The 19,133-nt window shown below is 41.4% G+C and overlaps 2 protein-coding genes and 1 long non-coding RNA gene across 4 annotated transcripts; 2 read left to right on the top strand and 1 right to left on the bottom strand.

Annotated features, from left to right (window-relative positions):
- The first annotated feature begins 3,398 nt into the window (after positions 1-3,398).
- LOC139605093 (large ribosomal subunit protein mL50-like) lies at positions 3,399-4,822 on the top strand. 2 transcript variants are annotated; one of them, XM_071456478.1, is made up of 2 exons: positions 3,399-3,549; positions 4,308-4,822. In XM_071456478.1, the coding sequence occupies exons 1-2, from the start codon at positions 3,461-3,463 to the stop codon at positions 4,705-4,707; spliced, it is 489 nt and encodes a 162-aa protein (XP_071312579.1). In that variant the 5' UTR covers positions 3,399-3,460; the 3' UTR covers positions 4,708-4,822. The 2 variants fall into 2 exon arrangements, with proteins under 2 accessions (XP_071312579.1, XP_071312580.1); XM_071456479.1 differs by having other exon boundaries at positions 3,401-3,549; positions 4,311-4,822.
- A 2,280-nt stretch (positions 4,823-7,102) lies between these two features.
- On the bottom strand, positions 7,103-7,918 carry LOC139605082 (uncharacterized). Its single transcript, XR_011684220.1, has 2 exons — positions 7,527-7,918; positions 7,103-7,394 (listed from the first exon to the last, which is right to left on the bottom strand). It is a non-coding gene; the product is annotated as an uncharacterized lncRNA (long non-coding RNA).
- Positions 7,919-7,965: 47 nt separating this feature from the next.
- On the top strand, positions 7,966-18,463 carry RIOK2 (RIO kinase 2). Its single transcript, XM_071456464.1, has 10 exons — positions 7,966-8,164; positions 8,686-8,824; positions 9,502-9,618; positions 10,445-10,620; positions 12,165-12,253; positions 13,386-13,577; positions 13,965-14,057; positions 15,014-15,547; positions 16,462-16,558; positions 18,150-18,463. The coding sequence occupies exons 1-10, from the start codon at positions 8,099-8,101 to the stop codon at positions 18,309-18,311; spliced, it is 1,665 nt and encodes a 554-aa protein (XP_071312565.1). The 5' UTR covers positions 7,966-8,098; the 3' UTR covers positions 18,312-18,463.
- The last annotated feature ends 670 nt before the right edge of the window (positions 18,464-19,133 follow it).

Raw genomic sequence — 19,133 nt, 5'->3', positions numbered from 1 at the left:
GGTCTGTGCTTCTTCACTGCATGCCTTCATTCTGGAGTAACTTCATTTCCACTGATAATCTGTCCTGACAGCTTTGGGAGAATTCACCCCATCAGCCAGTTTATCCATATACCTACAGGCTACGGGTCAACAACATCAGTGTCCCTTCCCATGACTTTGTTCTTCATGGCAAGCTAGGAATGCCATGTTGGTGGAGCCAACATGGAAGCTAGGAACAACAGTGATTTTTAAATGTTGATACAGAGTTACATTTTATTGTTCTGTTTCTAAGCCTCTGGGCAGCTGTGCCTATCTTCTCTTCGAATTTCTGCCTTGGTGTCCAGTGTTCCTGGACAGAAACCACATCTACAAATGGTCCTTTCAGCAAGCTGGTCCAGTTCAGACATCTGCTGTGGTTTGTATTTTGCAAACTTAATGCAAATATTAACATGCAGCACCTAATTGTGCTTTTTTTGGAGGGATCATGTACTGCTCAGATAAAGAGCAGTAATAATAGGTAATAAGCAATTAAATGTTTTCCTTTATAGAAGCCAAGTGTTTACCTTTTTGCTTTTTTAAAAACAAAATGTTGGGTTAGTTGTTTGGTTAAATGTAATAAGTGCACTGCATTCCCCTCATGATGCAAGTTTATTCCTTTGATTATTTAAGGACACACAAAACCACTGTGAGATATTTTTTAGAGGCACAAGTACCCCCAAAGTATGATTATGTGTGATGGAAGTATGTGCTCTTTTCCAGCATAATTTTAATATCACTGTTATTTCTGCACAGTATGGTCAGTGTGATGGGTCTGCATACTAACAGTGACATCATCTACTATGATTCTTCATTCCATTTTCTGACTTGAAAAGGCTCCCATTCCTAAATTAAGTGAAAAATATCATATCCATTCACCTTTTTACCTGTGTGTCCTCAAAATCTCTGTGAGGACCTGTAATCCTGTGCTTGGAGTGCTGGATTGAAGGGTTGGAAGGCCTGGAAAGGCACACACCAGCTATTATCCATCTGGAAATACATTTATATACTTCTGAAGAGTTAAGAATGCAAGGTGGGCTTCAGGGGATTTTTTAAAGTGTATCTAAATGTCTGACACAGTTTTTTTTTCAAGAAGACTCCTATAGATTTTCTCTAATAGCCTGTGAGACCATATTGCAGATGACATCAAAAATAAAACACTTCCAAGAACTTCCTTCCTATATCAGCTTCTAACCAAAGCAGGAACAAAAGGACTCAAACTGACTCTGACTTTGAGGAAGAAGACCACCATTACGGCACCTTCTTGGTCTCAAGAGGGTCTTAGATAAGATATTTAATTTAAAATATTTTTAATCTATATATTAGATGCTTCTGTTGTGGTGGAGAAACTTTAATACACCATGGGGTTTGTGTCTCTGTTAGGATGGGAGAAATGGAATGTAAAGCAAACACTGTAAAGCAGGGAAGGCTTTATGTCCATGTCATGTGCCACAGCTTCCTTCAGCAAAAAAACCCATGGATCAGGAGGGGCAGCATGGAGGAAAACAGAGGAGCAGAAGCACAAGGCCTTTGACTGGACTGCACTGTCAGCTCCTTCAGAGGTTTCTCTGCTGACTGGCAGCCTGGCAGGCTCCTCAGGCTTCCTACAAGCACTGGCCTTGCCATGCAGCTGCACAAGAGAGGCTCAAGAAAGAAGACAGTGTTGTGGAGAGAGAAATCAGGGTTTCGCCTGTCCTTGTCAAGGCCAAAGGGTCACTGCAGCAGCCAAACAAATGGAGAAATTATGTCATTCTGCAGGCAAACACTGGGTCTCTCTAGTAAAAACGTGCCAATGTCGAGGATTGCAGAGTCATATTCCTGAGGGTATGACGCTTGTCCAGCAGTCCTTGTGCTATACTTCCCTCCAGGAGTACTGGCCTGCAGGATGGGGAGAAAGAAATTAAAGCAAATAATCAAACCTATAGCCCTAGAGTTGGTGAATGATTGTAGTGTGGATTCATATAAACTGCAATCCTGATACACCATTTATACAGCATCAGTATTTTTCACTAAAAAATTCTGCTGAGCAACTGATGCCTATATAACTTAGATCAAAGTTACAAGATGCTTATTTAGCTTGAGTTATAAGATACCCATATAACCTGCTATCAATATAACCTAAATCATGACTTTTATATATCTATATCACCTGATACCTATATAACATGAATCACAGCTTTTTATACCTATATAACCTGAGTCATAACTTTTGTATCTATATAACCAGATATAAATAACTTTTTATACCATATAATGGCTAGTATATGGTTAACTAGTTGCTTAATGCTGAATGGACTAAAAAAAAAAAAGGAAAAAACCTCACCACATGGATAGTTTCAGAGATAGACAAGTTTAGTACTAATGAAAAATTGGAAAGTGCAAAGTCAATTAGCCACAAAACAAAGAATTTAGGCCAATTAAGACCAGACAGACCAAGGAACAGCATAACTGTGCATGCTCCAAAGACAAAGCTGAAAAGTTCAGATGGAAAGAAGACTTTGGAAGCCTTCATCAAAGACCCCCGATGACCTCTGAATTGGGGAGGTGCAAGCACAGTGCAAAACAACTATTTAGAACCCTGAGATCACACTGTGTCAATTAGTTCTGGCATGTATATGATGATGTTTTAGTGACACAGTAACACTAAGCAATAGTTACTGTATAAATATACCACAGCACTTGACACAGGTGGGTGAGTTAGGAGGAGAAATCCCCCTCACCTCCAGCACTGCAATAAACAAACACCTGCTCTATAGACACCAGTCTATGTGCTTTTATTTCCAGCCTCTCTTTCAGGCATCACAACAGAGACATTTGCATGTCATTGCAATATGGGTCAGTATGTGGAATTTTGGGGAAAAATTTGTCTTGCAGCTGTGCACCTCAATGTGGGCCTTTGGTCTGACAACCATGATTTTCACATGCACATTTTGTTACAGGACATCAGAACTTGCTCCTTCATTAAGCCTGATACTGTAGCATCACGTTTTGCTTTTCCATATACCATCTGGAAAATATGTTTCCATGCTAGATTTTCCAGTGAGGAAAAGCAGTGTAACACTTAGGAAGTCACCGAAATGGCACCCTCGGGCACATGGTGTGACTTTTGGGAATGGTGCTGGGCAGGCCAGGAGTGGGACTCAATGGTCCTGATGGCTCCCTTACAATTCAGCATATTCTGTGGTTCTGAAAATTTTCAACACCCGGGCATCTCTTACAGCTTGTTGTCTGCTTGATTGAATCTCCCTGTTTGTCGATTAGGCCTGAAAGCACACAAAGACCAAACAGCAAAGAACGCCTTTTCCTAAAGAAATTTCCACACATTGCGTTTCCCAGCGAGGGGGCTGGCTCAGGGGACGGACTACATTTCCCATGAGGCTCTGCGGGGCGCGGCAGAAATGCATCACTCGCGGTGGCTACGGAAGGCGCCCGGTGCGCCCCCAGCATGGCGGCGGTGCGGGTGCTGCGGGTGGTGGCACGACAGAGGCTGGGGCTCGGCCCCGCGGGGCTCAGGGCGCTGTGGGGCGGCCGCAGGTACCCGCAAGGCACAGGGTGGCTTCCGGGGGTGGCTTCTGGCCTTGTCCGCATGTTGGGCCTGCACCGGGCCGTTGCTCTCTGGAGGTCATTTAGCCCGGCACCGCCTGAGCAAAGCCCTCAGGGTTTGTCCATGGCTTTGGAATGTCCTTAGGGAAGGAGACTCCACAGGTTCTCTGGGCAAGCTGCGCCCACCGAGGTGCACTGCTGGTGGGGGTGCAGTGGTGCAGGGCTGGAGCCTTTAGAGCTATTACTGCTTTTGTTAAGAGTGGGAAGAGAGGGATTTCGTGGGAATGAAAAACAGTTCCTCTGTAACATTTTGCGTGAAACCGCGCATGGGTTGTTGACTGCATTGGGGCATATGAGAAAGCAAAATTTTTTACTTAAAAACTAGTAATGATTTTTTTTTTACATATGGACACTGATTTTCTTCTGTAGTAGTGGTTATTTTCTGATACGCTTTTTATTCACAGCAAATTTTAGAAAACGGAGCTGTAACAGAAAAGAAGTAACTAATCTTATTAAAATGCTGTTTTCACTCAGACCCATGATAGAAGGTGGGTGGATGATTGCTCTGCGGAGGCAGCCTGTGTGGGGAGCAGCACTTGGGGAAGGCCTGTGCACTTCTGGCCATCAGACCTGATGAGTCCATGGGATGTGTAGAATGTCTGGATTGAGTGGTTTAAAACACAACGAATACAAAAATGCTCTGACTCTGTCTTGAGTAGCCAGAGACTGAGAATGTGTTCTGGTACCAGCAGGAAGGAGGAAAGAACAGTGGAAGCAGACGGAGCAGTTCCTGAGAAGGAGGAGAGGAGCGAGCCCAGCCTGATGCACCCCATGCCCCGCTGCCAGAGCTACGTCCCGCCCGAGGACCTGCAGAGCTGCCTCGAGTCCCACGTCAGGGAGGTCTTCGGGCCCTCTGTTCCCGAGGACTGGCAGCAGGCTCCGCTGCAGGATAAGCGGCTGAAGCACCGCCTGCTGGCCCGGCTGGCGGCGGAGCTGGGACACGCCGTCCCCAACTCGCAGCTGCACTGCATGCGCCGTGCCAGGGACGTGCTGGGCTTCTACCGCACCCCCGTGAGGGACGGCAGCAAGATCGATGAACTGACGGCCGCAGAGCTGCCCCCGAACCTGAAAATCATCTGGCAGCAGTGAGTCCCCCCACGCAGCATCCCTGTGCCTGGCTGGTGCTGCAGGGCAGCAGCAGAGCCTTCTGGCTGGGGTGAGATCTGTGAATTTCAGTAATAAAGGTTCACTGAGCTGTGCTCAAGTTTGGCTGTTGCTGTTCTGCTCTTTTTTCCCTGCCGACCAGTTCTTGTGAGATGCAGTGTGGGCACTGCCGGCTGCCCCTTGCCCTTGCCCTGCTGCTGGGCACCGACAGGATCCAGTGAGGATCAACAAGGGGGCCATTTCCACAGTTTCTACTCTGCACCTCTGTACTGGTTTTGGCTGAGGTGGAGTTAATTTTGTTCCCAGGGGCTGTTATGGGGCTGTATTTTTGACCTGTGCTGAACTCAGGGCTGGTAATACAGAGATGTTTTTGCTATTGCTAAGCAGGGCTTGCACAAAGCCAAGGCCTTTTCTGTTATTCTTCCTGCCACACAGGTGAGGGGATTGGGGGTACATGGAAGGGGACACAGCCAGGACAGGTGACCCAAACTGACCCAAGGGATATTCCAGACCATATGGCATTAGGCTCAGTGTATAAAAAAATGGGGGAAGAAGGAAGCAGGGGATATGTGGAGTGATGGCATTTGTCCTTCCAAGTCACTGAGATGTGCAGTGGGACCCTGCTCTGCTGGAGGTGCTGAATACCAGCCTGGCCATGGGGAGCAGGGTATTAATTCCTTATTTTGCTTTGCTTGTGTGTGCAGCCTTTATTTCTCCTATTAAACTGTCCTTACCCCAACGCACGACTTTCACAGCTTTTACCTTTCTGATTCTCAGGACCATGGCAGTGTGCTTCCCAACTGCTCACACTGTGGCTCACAGATATCTTCTGCTTTCCTTCTGTTTCGCCGCTGTGAAAGCCAATGCCTGTGTGGCAACTCTGGGGATGTGCTTGGCAAGCACTGGAGCACAGATGCCAAGCTCTGGAATGCTTTTTCCAGGACTGATGAATGGCACTGTAGCTGTCTGCCTGCCTGGATTTCTTTGTATTGTTCCTGGCTGGCCCAGATCTGGCTGTCAAAACAAGTGAAGGTGTTGCCAGCAGGACTGGTGAGGATTAGTCTGTGCTAGCCTTCAGGATGCTGTGATCTTTCCATTTCCCTTTCTCAAACAGAAAAAACAAACAAAATATGAAAATTTGTTCAATTGACCTGTTTCATATCTTACCATATGTCAACAAGAGCTCTCATTGAATGAAACACTCAACAAAGTCAAGATTTATGATTTCTTTCCAGAATATGAAGTTTGGTGGGTTTTATAACACACAATTCAGTTGAGTTTACTTCTGCTTTTCCTTATATTTACTTTCAGTTGAAAACATCAGAACACTGCATAATTGCAGTATAGTGTTGTCTAAGTAATCCATGAATTTGTGGAACATGCCACCAGACTTTACAACTTTACATCCCTGAGTTGTGGATCAGGGATACATTCTCCTTAAGCACCCAGACAGTTTCTATTTAAAGGAAAAAGTAACCATTTAATTCTTGTCTCTGGAGATCAGCTGTCTGCTTTTAGCTGTTTGCTTTTTTGGTGTTCAGGTTTTTTTCTCACGAGTTCATACAGAAATTCTTGTAGATAAAAGAGCAGTTTATATTTTAATCTTTCTAAAAGTACAGTCACAGAAAGCAAAACAAATCTTCATGAAATTCTGAAGCAGAAAAAGGTAGGTATTTCACATAGCATTTTCTATTTCTAGAATCCTGTCAGTAAGTCTGACAGGACTAATGTTTGGATGATTGGATGATGGATTGGATCTCCTCTTCCTGGAGATTTCACACCCTTAGAAAAAGACAGATCCCTGGAGAATAATTTATATCTACACAATTGTGGATTCTTTGGGGCTCTTTTTACTTCTGTTGGCAAATGGAACAGTGAAATATGAGGAACACAGAATTTACTAACTGGTTCTAGTTAGGCAGTCAGATTATAAAAGAAAATATAGACAAAAGTCATAAATTCATAATGGAAAGCTGGACAAGGACACCAACCCCCAAGTCTTCATTTCCCTGTCTCCTGAAGCTGGAAGTTTCTCTTCTTTCTTCCCCTGCTAACCAGGTGGCAAAATCTGCTCCAGAATCAGTGACGGGATCTTTTCAGTTCATGGTCTAGAATCAGAGCAAGGCAGAAAAGCCAAGGATTCTTAAAAAACCCCCAAAAAACAGTAAAGAGTAGAAAAAAAAATGGTCTTCATTTGCTGCTAGGTGTGCCTGGAAAAGGGTAATGCTTGTTTTGTGTCAGCTGGATGAGGAATTGGGCCAAAATCAAAGTACTTTGGAGGATGCAGTTCAGCCTATTTCCTGTTGTGTGTCCATGAAATGGACTCATCTGAGAGTACTGACCATGGCATTAGCAGTAGACAAAAACAAAGACAGACAGATAAAATTAACTTTGTCTTTAATCTGTAGCAATTATAGAGTGTCTAAAATTTACAGACCACAATAAAGGATGGAAATTTAATGAGCAAACATACAGTCTACAAGGGATGTAAGAGTCAGAGATCACAGATCGTAAATATGGGTCTTTGTTCACAATATGTGCACCTGATGGGGCTGTCTTCTCCTCTTTGGAAAGTTTTTGTTTGGTTTTTTTTTTCTTTTTTGAAGGTAACAGCTGAACACAGATGGCTGGCTGAGAGAAATGAAAATGATCTTGCCTTCTTATTTTCATACCTACAACAGTGGGGGAAAAAGAAGAAAATAAAAATGAGAGAGCAAGAAATATGCCAGATGATGTTCTAGTATGTTAACGTGAAGGAAACTGCAACAAGTGTTGATATTTTGGCATTTAGAACTTGCTTTTACAGGGTTCTAGGTGATGGAACATGAACGTTCTTCACTTTCTTCTAGTGAAATATTCGATCTGAAGTGTAAATGAAGACCAAAGAGCTTTTCGCTGCATTAGCTTGCCAAAACGTCTGGATTTGTGTTTAAATAGGTTGGCAACACCGGGTTATCCCCCGGCGAAGAGAGCTCTTTCCCAGCCACACCGACCCCGCCGTTTCCGGACATTCCATACAGTCCCACAGCGTCACGTGATAAGCGGGAAGCGCTCCACGAGAACAGGTCCTGGCAGCTGCACGGGCGTCCCAAAACACTCCCCCTCGGCAGGGAGGCACGGAAGGGAGTCCCGCCGAGCTCGGAGCAGAGTTTCTCTGCGTTTCGGGTCGGGTTCCCGGCTCGGTGGCGGGCGGAGCTCGGCGGGACCCGGCGGAGCGCGGCAACGCGCGCGGCTGCCAGGACCTGACCAGGCGTTGTTGCGCATGCGCGGCCCGTGCTCCCGATCCCTTTCCGCCGCATCTTTCTCCTCATCCTTTTCCTGATCTTTTTCCTTCTTTTCCTCTTTTCTCCATCCCTGCACCTCTGCCGCTGCGGCCATGGGGAAGCTGAACGTAGTAATGCTGCGGTACCTGTCCCGGGAGCACTTCAGGGTGCTGACCGCGGTGAGCGGGCCGGGCCGGGCCGGGGCGGGCCTGTGGTGCCTCCGCTGGGGCTCCGTGCTGGCCTCTTGTGGGGAGGGCCCGCTTCGGGCCGGTGTCTCCTTCGGCCGCTCGGCTGGGGGGAATCGGGAGGCACAGGGAGTTCTTGGGGATGCTTGGGGGTTCTCTGGGGATGCCATGGAAGTCCCTGGGGATGCCCGGCTGGTCGCAGACCCATCACGGCGAGGCAGCGTCCCAGCGTCTCTGCTCTCGCTGTTCCCTGTGACTGGGACTGAGATCTAATTAGCCCCTCGTGTCGTGGCTGGCACTGAAGAACTTCCCTGGGTGGGTTGTACATAGGCTGCCAAGGAGCAGTGAAGCAAGTGGAAAGGTTTGTTAAGGCTTAAAACGTAGAAAGTTAAGTCTTAAAATTTGTAGTCTTTAAAAACTGCCTATTTGAAAAGAGATTTTACTCTTGAGCAGGATCTGTATTTCATTGTACTTTAACACAGTGCTGACAAATCTGTTTTTAATTACTCTTTTAGGTGGAAATGGGCATGAAGAACCATGAAATAGTTCCTGCTAGCTTAATTGCTTCCATTGCCAGCCTTAAACACGGTGGCTGTAATAAAATTTTGAGAGAGCTGGCGAAGCACAAACTTCTGGCTTACGAACGAACTAAAAGTAAGTTTGAATTTTTGTTGGACTCCCCTTCTTATCTTGTCCCCAGTGCCTCACAGTGGCACCTGCCCAGCAGGTTGGGATGTAGGAGTGCCCAGAGTGTTTGCTTTGCCTTCTCTTGCACTCAGCCTGGAAGTGTGGGTTTGTGCAGCACCAGATGCTGTGTCTGCTTGTATCTTTAGAAGTAAGAGACAGAAAAAAGATGAAGAGTTAACTTTCTTTTTTGCTCAGAATAAGGTAAAAAGAATCATCACTTGAAGCAGTGTTCAAGTGTGTGTAGGAGTCAATCCAAGTGAGTGATATCCTCACAGTTCTGGAACAGACTGCACAATCCTTGGACATTTCACTGCCTCAGGAATAGCTGCTAAAGCAGTATTTGTTATCTAACATCTGATAAGGTGGTGCAGGCCTTTCCCTATTCCCTTCAGCCTTTTAGTTGGATCTGGCCCTGCAAACACAGTGGGGATGTCTGTGTTCTCCCTCCCAGTTCTTCCGAGGATTGAGGGTTGCTCCAATCCAATTTAAATGTTTTCACCATTCAGTCAAATGGGGCTGGTAAGAGCCAAGGGGTGAAATATTACTTGGGTGCTGTGTACTGCAAGAAACAAGACTAAATTGAGATTTATTTTAAATAGTATGTGTGCATAACAAGGAGTGAAATGTGTTTTATTTTTACCCAGCTGTCCAGGGTTATCGGTTAACTAATGCAGGATATGATTACCTGGCTCTGAAAACTCTCTCTTCCCGACAAGTCATCAGTTCTGTGGGGAACCAGATGGGTGTTGGCAAAGAATCAGGTAAAGTCAAATAACATTTTATTTTAATTTTTTAAAGCAAACATATCTGTAATACTGCAAATATTTTGCTAGAAACTAGGGGAGTTTTCCTCTGGATAGGCAGATCAGTTAATCTGTCAAACACCGAGATGTATTTGAACAGAGCTTGTTCAAGTGCTCTGTGAGGCTTCTGGCTGCATTTGAATATTTTTTTTACAACAGTGTAATTGCATTTTGCCCAATTTGTTCATTTCTTAGTTCATTATTTAAAAAGGTACTTTGCAGGCAGGTGCTGCTTGTGTTGTGCTTTGTGAAAAGTTTCAAACCATTTAACAAAAAGATAATTTCAGCTTTTTCATCCCACTTAAAGATAAGGTAGTAAAGTAAAATAGGCTCAAAACTATTGGAACACTATCTTGGTTCCTGCATGTTCATGTAGTTTGACACAGAATGTGACTTTTGTAATTGGAGAAGAGGATTATTTGGGACAAATACTAGAAATGAAGTTTAGGGTATTTGTTAACACTAAATTAGGAGTCTGGTCCCTTGGGTTGTCTGTCCGTTGCTCAGGAGGGAAAGCTCTTCCAGGATGTAGTTAAAAGCACCAGAGCACTGAAAGATACTTCAGATCCCATCAGCATTTCTTCTACTGGAGTACCATGAACTCTTTTAACAGTAATTTTTTCGTGTTCAAACTTTTGATACACATTGTGTAATTAGCTGCCTTTGCTAAAACTTATGGGTCAGAAAGGGTGAGGAGTGAGGTAACAATCTTTCACTGCACTTTTTCATCTGGCTTGTTAGATATGAGTAATTTCTTAGATCTGTGCTGTGACATATTTTCTAGATATTTATATTGTTGCCAATGAAGAGGAGCAACAGTTTGCACTGAAATTGCACCGTCTGGGGAGAACCTCCTTTCGCAACCTGAAAAACAAACGTGACTACCACAAGCACAGGCACAAAATGTCCTGGCTGTACTTGTCCCGGATAGCAGCAATGAAGGAGTTTGCCTACATGAAGGTAAGTGGCCACTCACACAGAGCCAGCAATGGTAGGACAGGCTACAAGATGCTTCTCAGGCTGTCTTTTGATCACTTTGTGTTCACAGTACTGGCAGGATTTATGCTTCATTTTTATCTCTCCCCTAATGGACCTAAAGTATACATTTCAGAAAGTTTCAATGCAACATGCTTTGTACACTTCCCAGTGCCAAAATTAAGCTTTGCCATTGAAATCACATGGAACAGATTCAGGTATCATGAGAGAATTTCAAATTAATGATGTTATTTATGGATAGATAATCTATATATCACCAGTTCTGCAGTTTTTCCCTTCAAAATTTATTGCATAAGCTAGGAAGCAGTTGTCGTTTCTTAAAATTAACCTGTTTTTTATTTTACCAAGCTTTCACGTGTTGCTGTGCTGTTGAGGGAAATCTTTCAGATCAAAACTAGTGTTTTGATCTAAAAAGGCACACTTAGTTCTGTGCTGTGAGAAAAGATTTAATTTTACTGCTAATCCTGATTTCTGTGGTTTTTTACCTGCTTCAAAAAACCACAGGTATTGTATAGTGATGAAAGATGATAGCCGAAAACTAATTACTCATAAAAACCTAATTTTCGTTTCTCCTTTTGTGTTATTCAAGAGTAATACTTACATGAAATTATTTTCTTGTTCTTGTAAATAAAGAACCGTGATTAATTGTCTCAGTGGCCTCCACAGAGAGAGAAAGAACTAACACCATCATTTAGATGCTCTGTCCAGGTGGTCCGGCTGGTAAAACCTTATGTGGTCAGAACTTGTAGGAACGTTATTGTGGGGTCAGGTTCCCTGAGCAGAGGACTGGGGGAGGTTTAATTGAGTGCTGAAAAGAAGAAATACTTAAGTAACAAAAACTGTATTTATGTTGCTTTAACTTAGGACTCTCTAGAAAAGTTCACTGGTAACAACAGAATGAGTAAAAACAGAATGAACCTGTAAAAAAGTTGAGTGGATCCAATGAATGACTAAATTTGTGCTAGAAAATGCAAACAGGAGAGCTTGAAAATATTATGACTTATCTTTGGTTAATCTTAGTGTGGTATAAAGCCGATTATTACTGTTTAGGAATGAACTTGTGTTCACATACACAAACAAACACATGCTTGTGTTTACAGCAACTGAGTATAGATTGGCTAATCAGGCAGCAGTGTATTGGCAGCAGCTTAGTGCGGAATTCTTTTCTAATGCCAAGAACCCCATTTCCTATTTCTATTACTGATTCCACAGGCTAATGTACCAGGTGAGGTTGTGTCATTTCTCCAGTTTGTTGTGATTTTCTTCTAGATGCATGATAATTAAACTGTAGGCAGTGCACTCAGTGTCTAAACTTCTGAATTTTATTGTCTTTGCAGTGGGAAGTCCAATGGCTGTGAGGCTGTTTTCCTTCCTAGGCACGTGATTTGGGCAATATATACTGCTATCACAGTGATATGTACAGCTTACCTTAGGTGTGGGTTTGTCAATATGTGTAATGTTTCCCTAACAATTTAATTTTAATTTTTCACTGTGTTGTCTCTTTCCAGGCTTTGCACGACAGAGAATTTCCTGTTCCAAAGCCCATAGACTACAACAGGCATGCAGTTGTTATGGAACTTGTTGATGGATATCCTTTGTAAGTAGTGAAAGCTTGAATTCTCTGTGTTACAGAGACCCTGGCAACCTTAGAAAAAGTAACAGGGTTAGGGTTTTTTCTTGTTTTCTACAGAGAAATTGCACATTCTATATGTTACTTTGTATATAGAGTATTAATATCCCTCATGTTCTGAGCTCCACTTTGTGATCCTTGCTCTGTTAATACAGGCGAGTTTGTAACTCAGTTCTGCACTGTTTATAACAGACTACCATGTATAATCTGGTTTTGCATCTTTGAGAAGGATTATTTTGCTTGAGCTTTTCAACCTCTAGAAACATTAAATATTATTGAGGTTTGTAGGTTAAGGGTTGGTTTGGATTTGAATGCAAAAGCATTCAAAACCAAAACCTGTCTCTTTCATACAATAACCAGGTCTAATCCAGAGATTTAAAGTTTCTAGTTACAGAACAAACCAGTCCATTGTGTTGTATAGGATTCAAGATCTTAAGTTTAATCAAAAGGGAAATAATTCCAAAGTAAAGCAGTTGAAAAATAATGTGGAAAAGACTTCCCACCCTCATTTGTTAAATAATTCCACATCCATTGTGTAAACAGAACACTTAAAGTTCCTTGTGGCAGTCTGCAGTGGAAATTTAATTTTTCTTCTTTTCCTAACATAATCTAGAAAATCTGATTTTGTATAAGAAAATGCCCCGAGCCATCTGAATTTCAGCGTAAAAAGATTTAGCTCCTACTGACATGATAAGATTACCTAAAACAGGAAAAACATAAAAGTTTGCTGGTCCATTATTTACATAATGCATTATGACAGCAGTGCTCAGTGGGAGACAGTGAGTGAGTTCAGGTGAGGTTTAGCCTGGATATTTTGGGGTATTTTCTCCTCTTAAAGACAGAGAGGCAGTGGCACAAGTTGCTTGGGAAGGTTTCACTGTCTATCTCCATTCCCAGAAGTTTTCTATCCCAACTAGACAGAGACCTGAGCAGTCTGGTCTGGTCTCTCTCTTTCAGGAGAATGCTGGACCAGAGACTTGAGGGCCCTTTTAATTTGAATTACTCTGGCATTCTGTCAAATGTATTTCATGTACTTCATCTGTATTTTTAAATTAAGTCTTTCAAGGTTGAGATTATTTAATTTTACTTAACTTTCCAGGTGCCAGGTGCGCCAAATTGAAGATCCAGCTGCCGTCTACAGTGAATTAATGGACCTGATTGTAAAACTTGCCAATCATGGTCTGATCCATGGGGATTTCAATGAGTTTAATCTCATCTTGGATAATAACGATCATGCCACTTTGATTGATTTCCCTCAGATGATGTCAACATCACATGCAAATGCTGAATGGTAAGTTTAGATCCAAAGGTGTTTTCCAGGTGAATCTGACAAATGCTGATGAAAGCAAACAGTCAACCATGACTTGTTTCCATAAGTCTTCTCCTGAATCTTTTTCTGTGAGTGCTGTGATGCAGCACAAGTAATGTTCCAAACAAAGAATGAGTAGAAATGTCTCTGCAGAATAAATATGTGATTAATTGCTTCTCAGAGATAATAGTGTTTGGTTAAGTGACACTCTGGATACAGAAATGAACTGTATCCAGTTTCTCTTCCTAGCCTTTTGACTTGAGATTACTAATGGAAATAATTTTCAAATAAAACCATGTAGGGTAAATGCTTCTTATTGCAACAGACTTCACTGATTTTTTGTTTGTACAATTCTGTATTTTTTTACAGGTATTTTAACAGAGATGTTAACTGTATTAAGGAGTTCTTCAAGAAACGCTTCAACTATGAGAGTGAGCTCTTCCCAACCTTCAAAGACATCAGGTAGAAATGACCAGATGAATTTGAGTTCTACTTATGGCACTAGTGTTGGTATTCTGAGAAAAGTGAATTCCTGTGAGAGATGCCTGTGGGAGAAATAAAAAAAATAGGCCAGACTATATAATTTTAAGTTACATTTTTCTCATTACTATTGTGTTTTTCTCAAAGTTACTGTGAGTGGTTTCCAAGTGTGCTTTAAAATCCTGTGCTGCCTTGTCTTCCTGCAACCAAGAAAGAGAGGTCAACCTGAAAGCTTGATCCAAATGGTGAATGTCCAGGAAATTTTAACAGTGATGCAGAATCAGCCTGTTTGATTTTAATTAACAGTTAAATAATCTAATATATTGAAGATTAATCTGGGTTTCTGTTTCAAAATTATTTTAAACGCTTTTAAATAGAGTGGCTGCCTCCTTAGGGATTATTACATTTAAACTTCTAGAGTCTTTTGATCCTTCTGAAAAGTAAAATTACTTTTCACTCATTTTAAGACCAAAACTTACACTGAAACTGTGTAAAGAGACCTAAACTGTTACAATGAAAACGGGTTTATTTCATTCTGAGCACTTTACCTAAGAAGTTCCACACTTTAATCAGCCTTTGTATGTCAGACCCTTTAGTATTCTGTTTGCTTAAGCATGATTTGAACTTAAGCCAAAATGTTATTCCTGCTAAAGTAGAACAATTTCCTGAAAAAAAACCCCAAACCACTATAAATGCAGGTTATGGAGATGCTATCATCTTCTGGAGGAGTTTTCTTCTCTTGGATTACATTCTAAGTTAGTAGTTCACCTAAAGCTCAGCACCATCATGTATTTTGTGTGATTCAACAGTGTATCTTTTTTGTTAATAGTGGGTAATTTTAGTCTAGCTTGGTTAGCATTTTAAACCCAAAATGTAGTATATTGGTAACTTGGCTTATTAAATTTAGCATATTAAAAGAAAACATTTTTTTTCCACAGGAGAGAATGTTCTCTTGATAAAGAGATTGCTGCCAGTGGCTATGCAAAGGAGATGCAGGAAGATGGTGAACTGCTTTACCCTACAGGTTCTGATGAGGATGACAATACAGAGGTGTTAGAACTTCCAGAGGATGCTGAGAAAGAGCTCAACTTCTTCAGCAGAAATGAACAGAACAGTGAAGACTTCACATGTGAAGCAGGTGATTTCTCTGAAAGCAGAGCCTCTGACAGCGCTGCAAGCAGCAGTGAGGAGGAGGCTGATACAGCTAAAAGCAGGGAAAATACACAAAGACTAAATATGGCAGAGTTGAGTTCAGCCTTGGAAGAAGATGAAGGGCCAGCTGTGCCTTGGAAGTCCAGTGAAGATGCAGAGAGTTCTGCAGTTACTTCTTTTAAGGGCAAAAGACTAACTGAAAATGCTGCTGAACTGGAAGATCAGGCAGGTCAAGGAGGGTGCTGTGAGGCTAAGGAGAATGAAGAGGAGTGCCCTGAGCTGGTCAATTCAGCTTTAAATGAGGAATTCAGTCATTACAGGTAAAGATTCACATTTACTGTCTAGAAGTCTGGCCCTTTCCTTGGCCCCAAAAATGGATATGTGTCAAGTAGCTCTAGAAGGAGTGCTCTTCAGCTGCCCTTGTTTAAACTGAAGACTAAAAATTAAATTTATTTTGAAAATATACCAGTAAATACCCCTCCTGTTGGTGGTGTGGTTGTCCACCTCTGTTGTATTTATCTAATGAGAAAACAGGTTTTGAACTTCAAAGACCAACCTATTTTCTGTGGTGGATTTTTTCCCCTTTTTCTTCATTTCAGCTAATATTGACAATGAAGGAGTTCTTGATGTTAAAATCCTGCTTCTAAATAACTTCCCTGAGGAAGTTTAAAATTCAAATACTTTGTGTCAAAGGCAAATGTTCTGCTACTCACTCAGCTGAAGTTATCAAGAACAAGCCTGCTTGGAGTGTTTAATTCAAATATATTGTACTGTATGTTGTTCCAGCTTTTAATTCCTTTCCTGACATACTTAGAAATTCCTGCCTGCCTTTTCATTAACCCATTGTGTGTGAAGTTATATTTCTTGAGTTTGCCAGCCCACCATGTATGTGGATGCAGAGATCATACTCCTCCTCATTTGTTTTTGCTTTTCAGTTAAATACTGTCAAAACGTGCAGGATCTGAAGTGTTTTAGTGCCCTGAGGTTTCTCTTCTTGTGCTCGATACTTACATGGCTGTTGTGCAACAAATTCTTCTTTCACAAAATGCCTGTCTTGAACAACCAGTGTTAATGTTTAAGCTGGTTGTTTAAACATGTAGTGTTTAAAACTTGCATGTTTTGTTGCAAGTTTTCAAGTTGTAGCCCAGAAAGTGAAAACTCAAAGAGGGTGCTCATAAAAGCAAAGGTGTGTTTATCTTGCTCATGGGATAATACATTGATTTTTGTGTTTCAGTAATGAAGAGTGTATTGTTCCCATTGCTGGGCCCAGGACAAGGACTAAGAGCATCACATCAGTCAGAAGTGTTGGGAGCTGTTCAACCATTCCTCCAGTAAATATTATTTTGTTATGTTGTCATCTACTTTACCCTCAGACCATCCTAAATTGCACATAACTGTTAGCCCCTGTTTCTGAAATTCTTCTCTGGCATGAATCATCTTTAAAAACAGTTACCATCTACCTCTCCAGTGTGTATCTCCATTCCCACATTAAATTAGGACTGATACTGCTGTAACTGCTTACAGGGAGTGCTTTCCAGCACTCTCCTTCATATTTTGCTTTTTGGTCTCTCACTGAAGCTCCATATCAACACTAACAACTCTCATTTACCCAATAACTAATTCATATTAATATCTGGTAATGCACTAACAGCATCAGTTCATCCATTTCTGTTGCTAGCCACAATTAATATTTTTATTTTGAATGTGGATACTTGAGTCTAGATTTAATTTTGCCTTTCTCACCTCTCTTAGAGATTTCTCACATTCTTTTCTGAAAGATTTCTGTGAACTCACCTTCAACAGAGATCTCTTTGGCAATTTGAATTTGACCTTCTGAATTACATAAATCAGGACATTTTCAGCAGAATTTAATGTGCTTTTCTTCAACCCCAGAGCAGGCAGCAGGTGATATGTCTACTTGGTATCAGGAATTTAGGAACACATATAGGATGTGATGGTGGAAAGACTGATGGGTCTTTACACCAAGTGCTGCAGTTCAGCAATAGAATTTGGTGAACTTACATTAGATTACATGTCATAATGGTATCTGCCTTGCAGAATTTATTCTAGCAGGTGTCTAGCAAGATTCAACTCCACCATGATTAAATAGATGAAAACAATTTGATTTCTCTTTTTTGTCCAAGAAAAAATACACAAGCGTGCACTTGGCATCAGTGTGGCAACTTGAGCTGGGACCATGCCACAATCTGCAAAATCATGGCTTTGTTTTTGTTGTGGGCAGATACTGCCATCACAATGGAGAGCAGAGTTCAGAATGAGCCACAGTGCAAGTAACAGATGAGATTTCATAGAACTACTCCAGCTTGTTGGAATGGGAAAACCTGGAGGAGGAATTATAAATCACTAATTCTCCTTCTCTCTTAGCCACATTTGTGTTGCAGAGTTGTTGTTTTCTGTTAGAATCAGTCATATTTTTGTAATCTAAACTTCAGAATAACCAGGGTGCTAAAGAAACAAGCACAAGCCTAACAATTACTGCTGGGCGTGGAATATTCTGCAGTATAATCAGCTTCTACATTTTTGTGTAAGGCCTGTGTTCTGCACTGAGAGGTGTGGGTCCTTTAGCATCTCAGTGGTGAACACACTTGAAGATTAACTTCAAAATTATAAAAATATTTAAAATTCTATTTATTGTAATGAAGATTATCAGAGCACACACACAGCACTCCGTGCAGACCTTGTCCATAGCAGAAAATCTCCTTTTTCAGTCAGTTGAATTGTTTTATGATTTTCTTACAAGGATAGAACTCTGTTCATTTCTAGAGTCAAGGTGAACGTCATGAGTCATGAATGTTCATGCTGAAAAAAAAATTCTGAAAAAATTCCGACATCATGTCATGTCATGTTGTACTGCTAAATGATTTAAAGAAGTTTCGATGACAAATGCGTGTTTGTTTGTAGGAGCTGGTGAAACAGAAGATAAAGCGTCAGCTGACCAAGCAGCAGAAATCTGCTCTGAAGCAACGGCTGCAAAAAGGGGAGGCAAATATTTACACCAAGCAACGTCGAGAAAATATGCACAACATTAAGTCAAGCTTGGATGCAGCCAATTTCTGGGGATAATTCATTAAAGCTCCTGTGGAACATGAGGAATGTATACAGCTAAAAGGATCATGCTAATTTACCAATAATCCTTTTATGTAAAGGAGCAATCTCTTCTATGCAAACTAGATGTTCTACTGTGAGTTAATAAATCTTATTCTCATTCCTGTGAATTTGACTGGGAGGTTGTGTTTTGTGTTTCTAGTCAAAACTGTTGACTGTAATTTACATTCTATCAGTAGTATTGATTAAGATTATGACAGGAATTTCCTGCAGTGTTTTGTCATAACTGAGTTGTGGTGTCTTTGTTGTGCAGAGGCACAAAAAGCCTTTTTCTTCAATTGTAGATGCACAATTATTTCCATAAGTGTAAAATGGAAATAGTTTCTGCTAAGTTAGCGAGAGGTGACGTTACTTTCTTTTAACTTTTCTTCCAAAACTTGGGGACTTAGTTGGATGTAACAAAACCTGATTTCATTGGCTGAAATAATCATTTAGTGCATGATGTGCCTTGTCTGCTGGAGCTTAGAAACATAAATAGTAGAAATCATTAAAATATTTATTGGCACAAGCACATTTTGAAGTGCTGTTCTATAAAACAATACTAAAGCACAAAAAACCCTACTGCCATCCAACTACTTTATTCTGAAGATAAAAGTAGCTTACAGTAGATGCAAAAAGTTAATCTTAAAATAATAATGAAATACAACTGACAGAGATCTCTAAAAGCAGTATTCAGCAGTCATTTAGAATTTTTTCAATATTTTGCTTGGCAGAGTGTTTATCCCTCATATGTCACTGCCATTTGCACAGAGTGCTATCTCAACACGATTCCATTAATAT

The sequence above is a fragment of the Agelaius tricolor genome, unplaced genomic scaffold (genome assembly GCF_023055355.1).
Source record: "Agelaius tricolor isolate 1412-34295 unplaced genomic scaffold, bAgeTri1.0.p SCAF_59, whole genome shotgun sequence".
NCBI lineage: Eukaryota > Metazoa > Chordata > Aves > Passeriformes > Icteridae > Agelaius > Agelaius tricolor.
This window is presented reverse-complemented; position numbering and strand designations above follow the sequence as displayed.

Excerpts from the sequence above, each read along its gene's own strand:
- RIOK2 (XM_071456464.1), top strand. The coding sequence starts at position 8,099 with ATGGGGAAGCTGAACGTAGTAATGCTGCGGTACCTGTCCCGGGAGCAC. Across the intron at positions 10,621-12,164 it reads AGGAGTTTGCCTACATGAAG|GCTTTGCACGACAGAGAATT; the intron begins GTAAGTGGCCAC and ends GTCTCTTTCCAG. Across the intron at positions 13,578-13,964 it reads TCACATGCAAATGCTGAATG|GTATTTTAACAGAGATGTTA; the intron begins GTAAGTTTAGAT and ends ATTTTTTTACAG.
- LOC139605093 (XM_071456478.1), top strand. The coding sequence starts at position 3,461 with ATGGCGGCGGTGCGGGTGCTGCGGGTGGTGGCACGACAGAGGCTGGGG. Across the intron at positions 3,550-4,307 it reads GCGCTGTGGGGCGGCCGCAG|CAGGAAGGAGGAAAGAACAG; the intron begins GTACCCGCAAGG and ends TTCTGGTACCAG.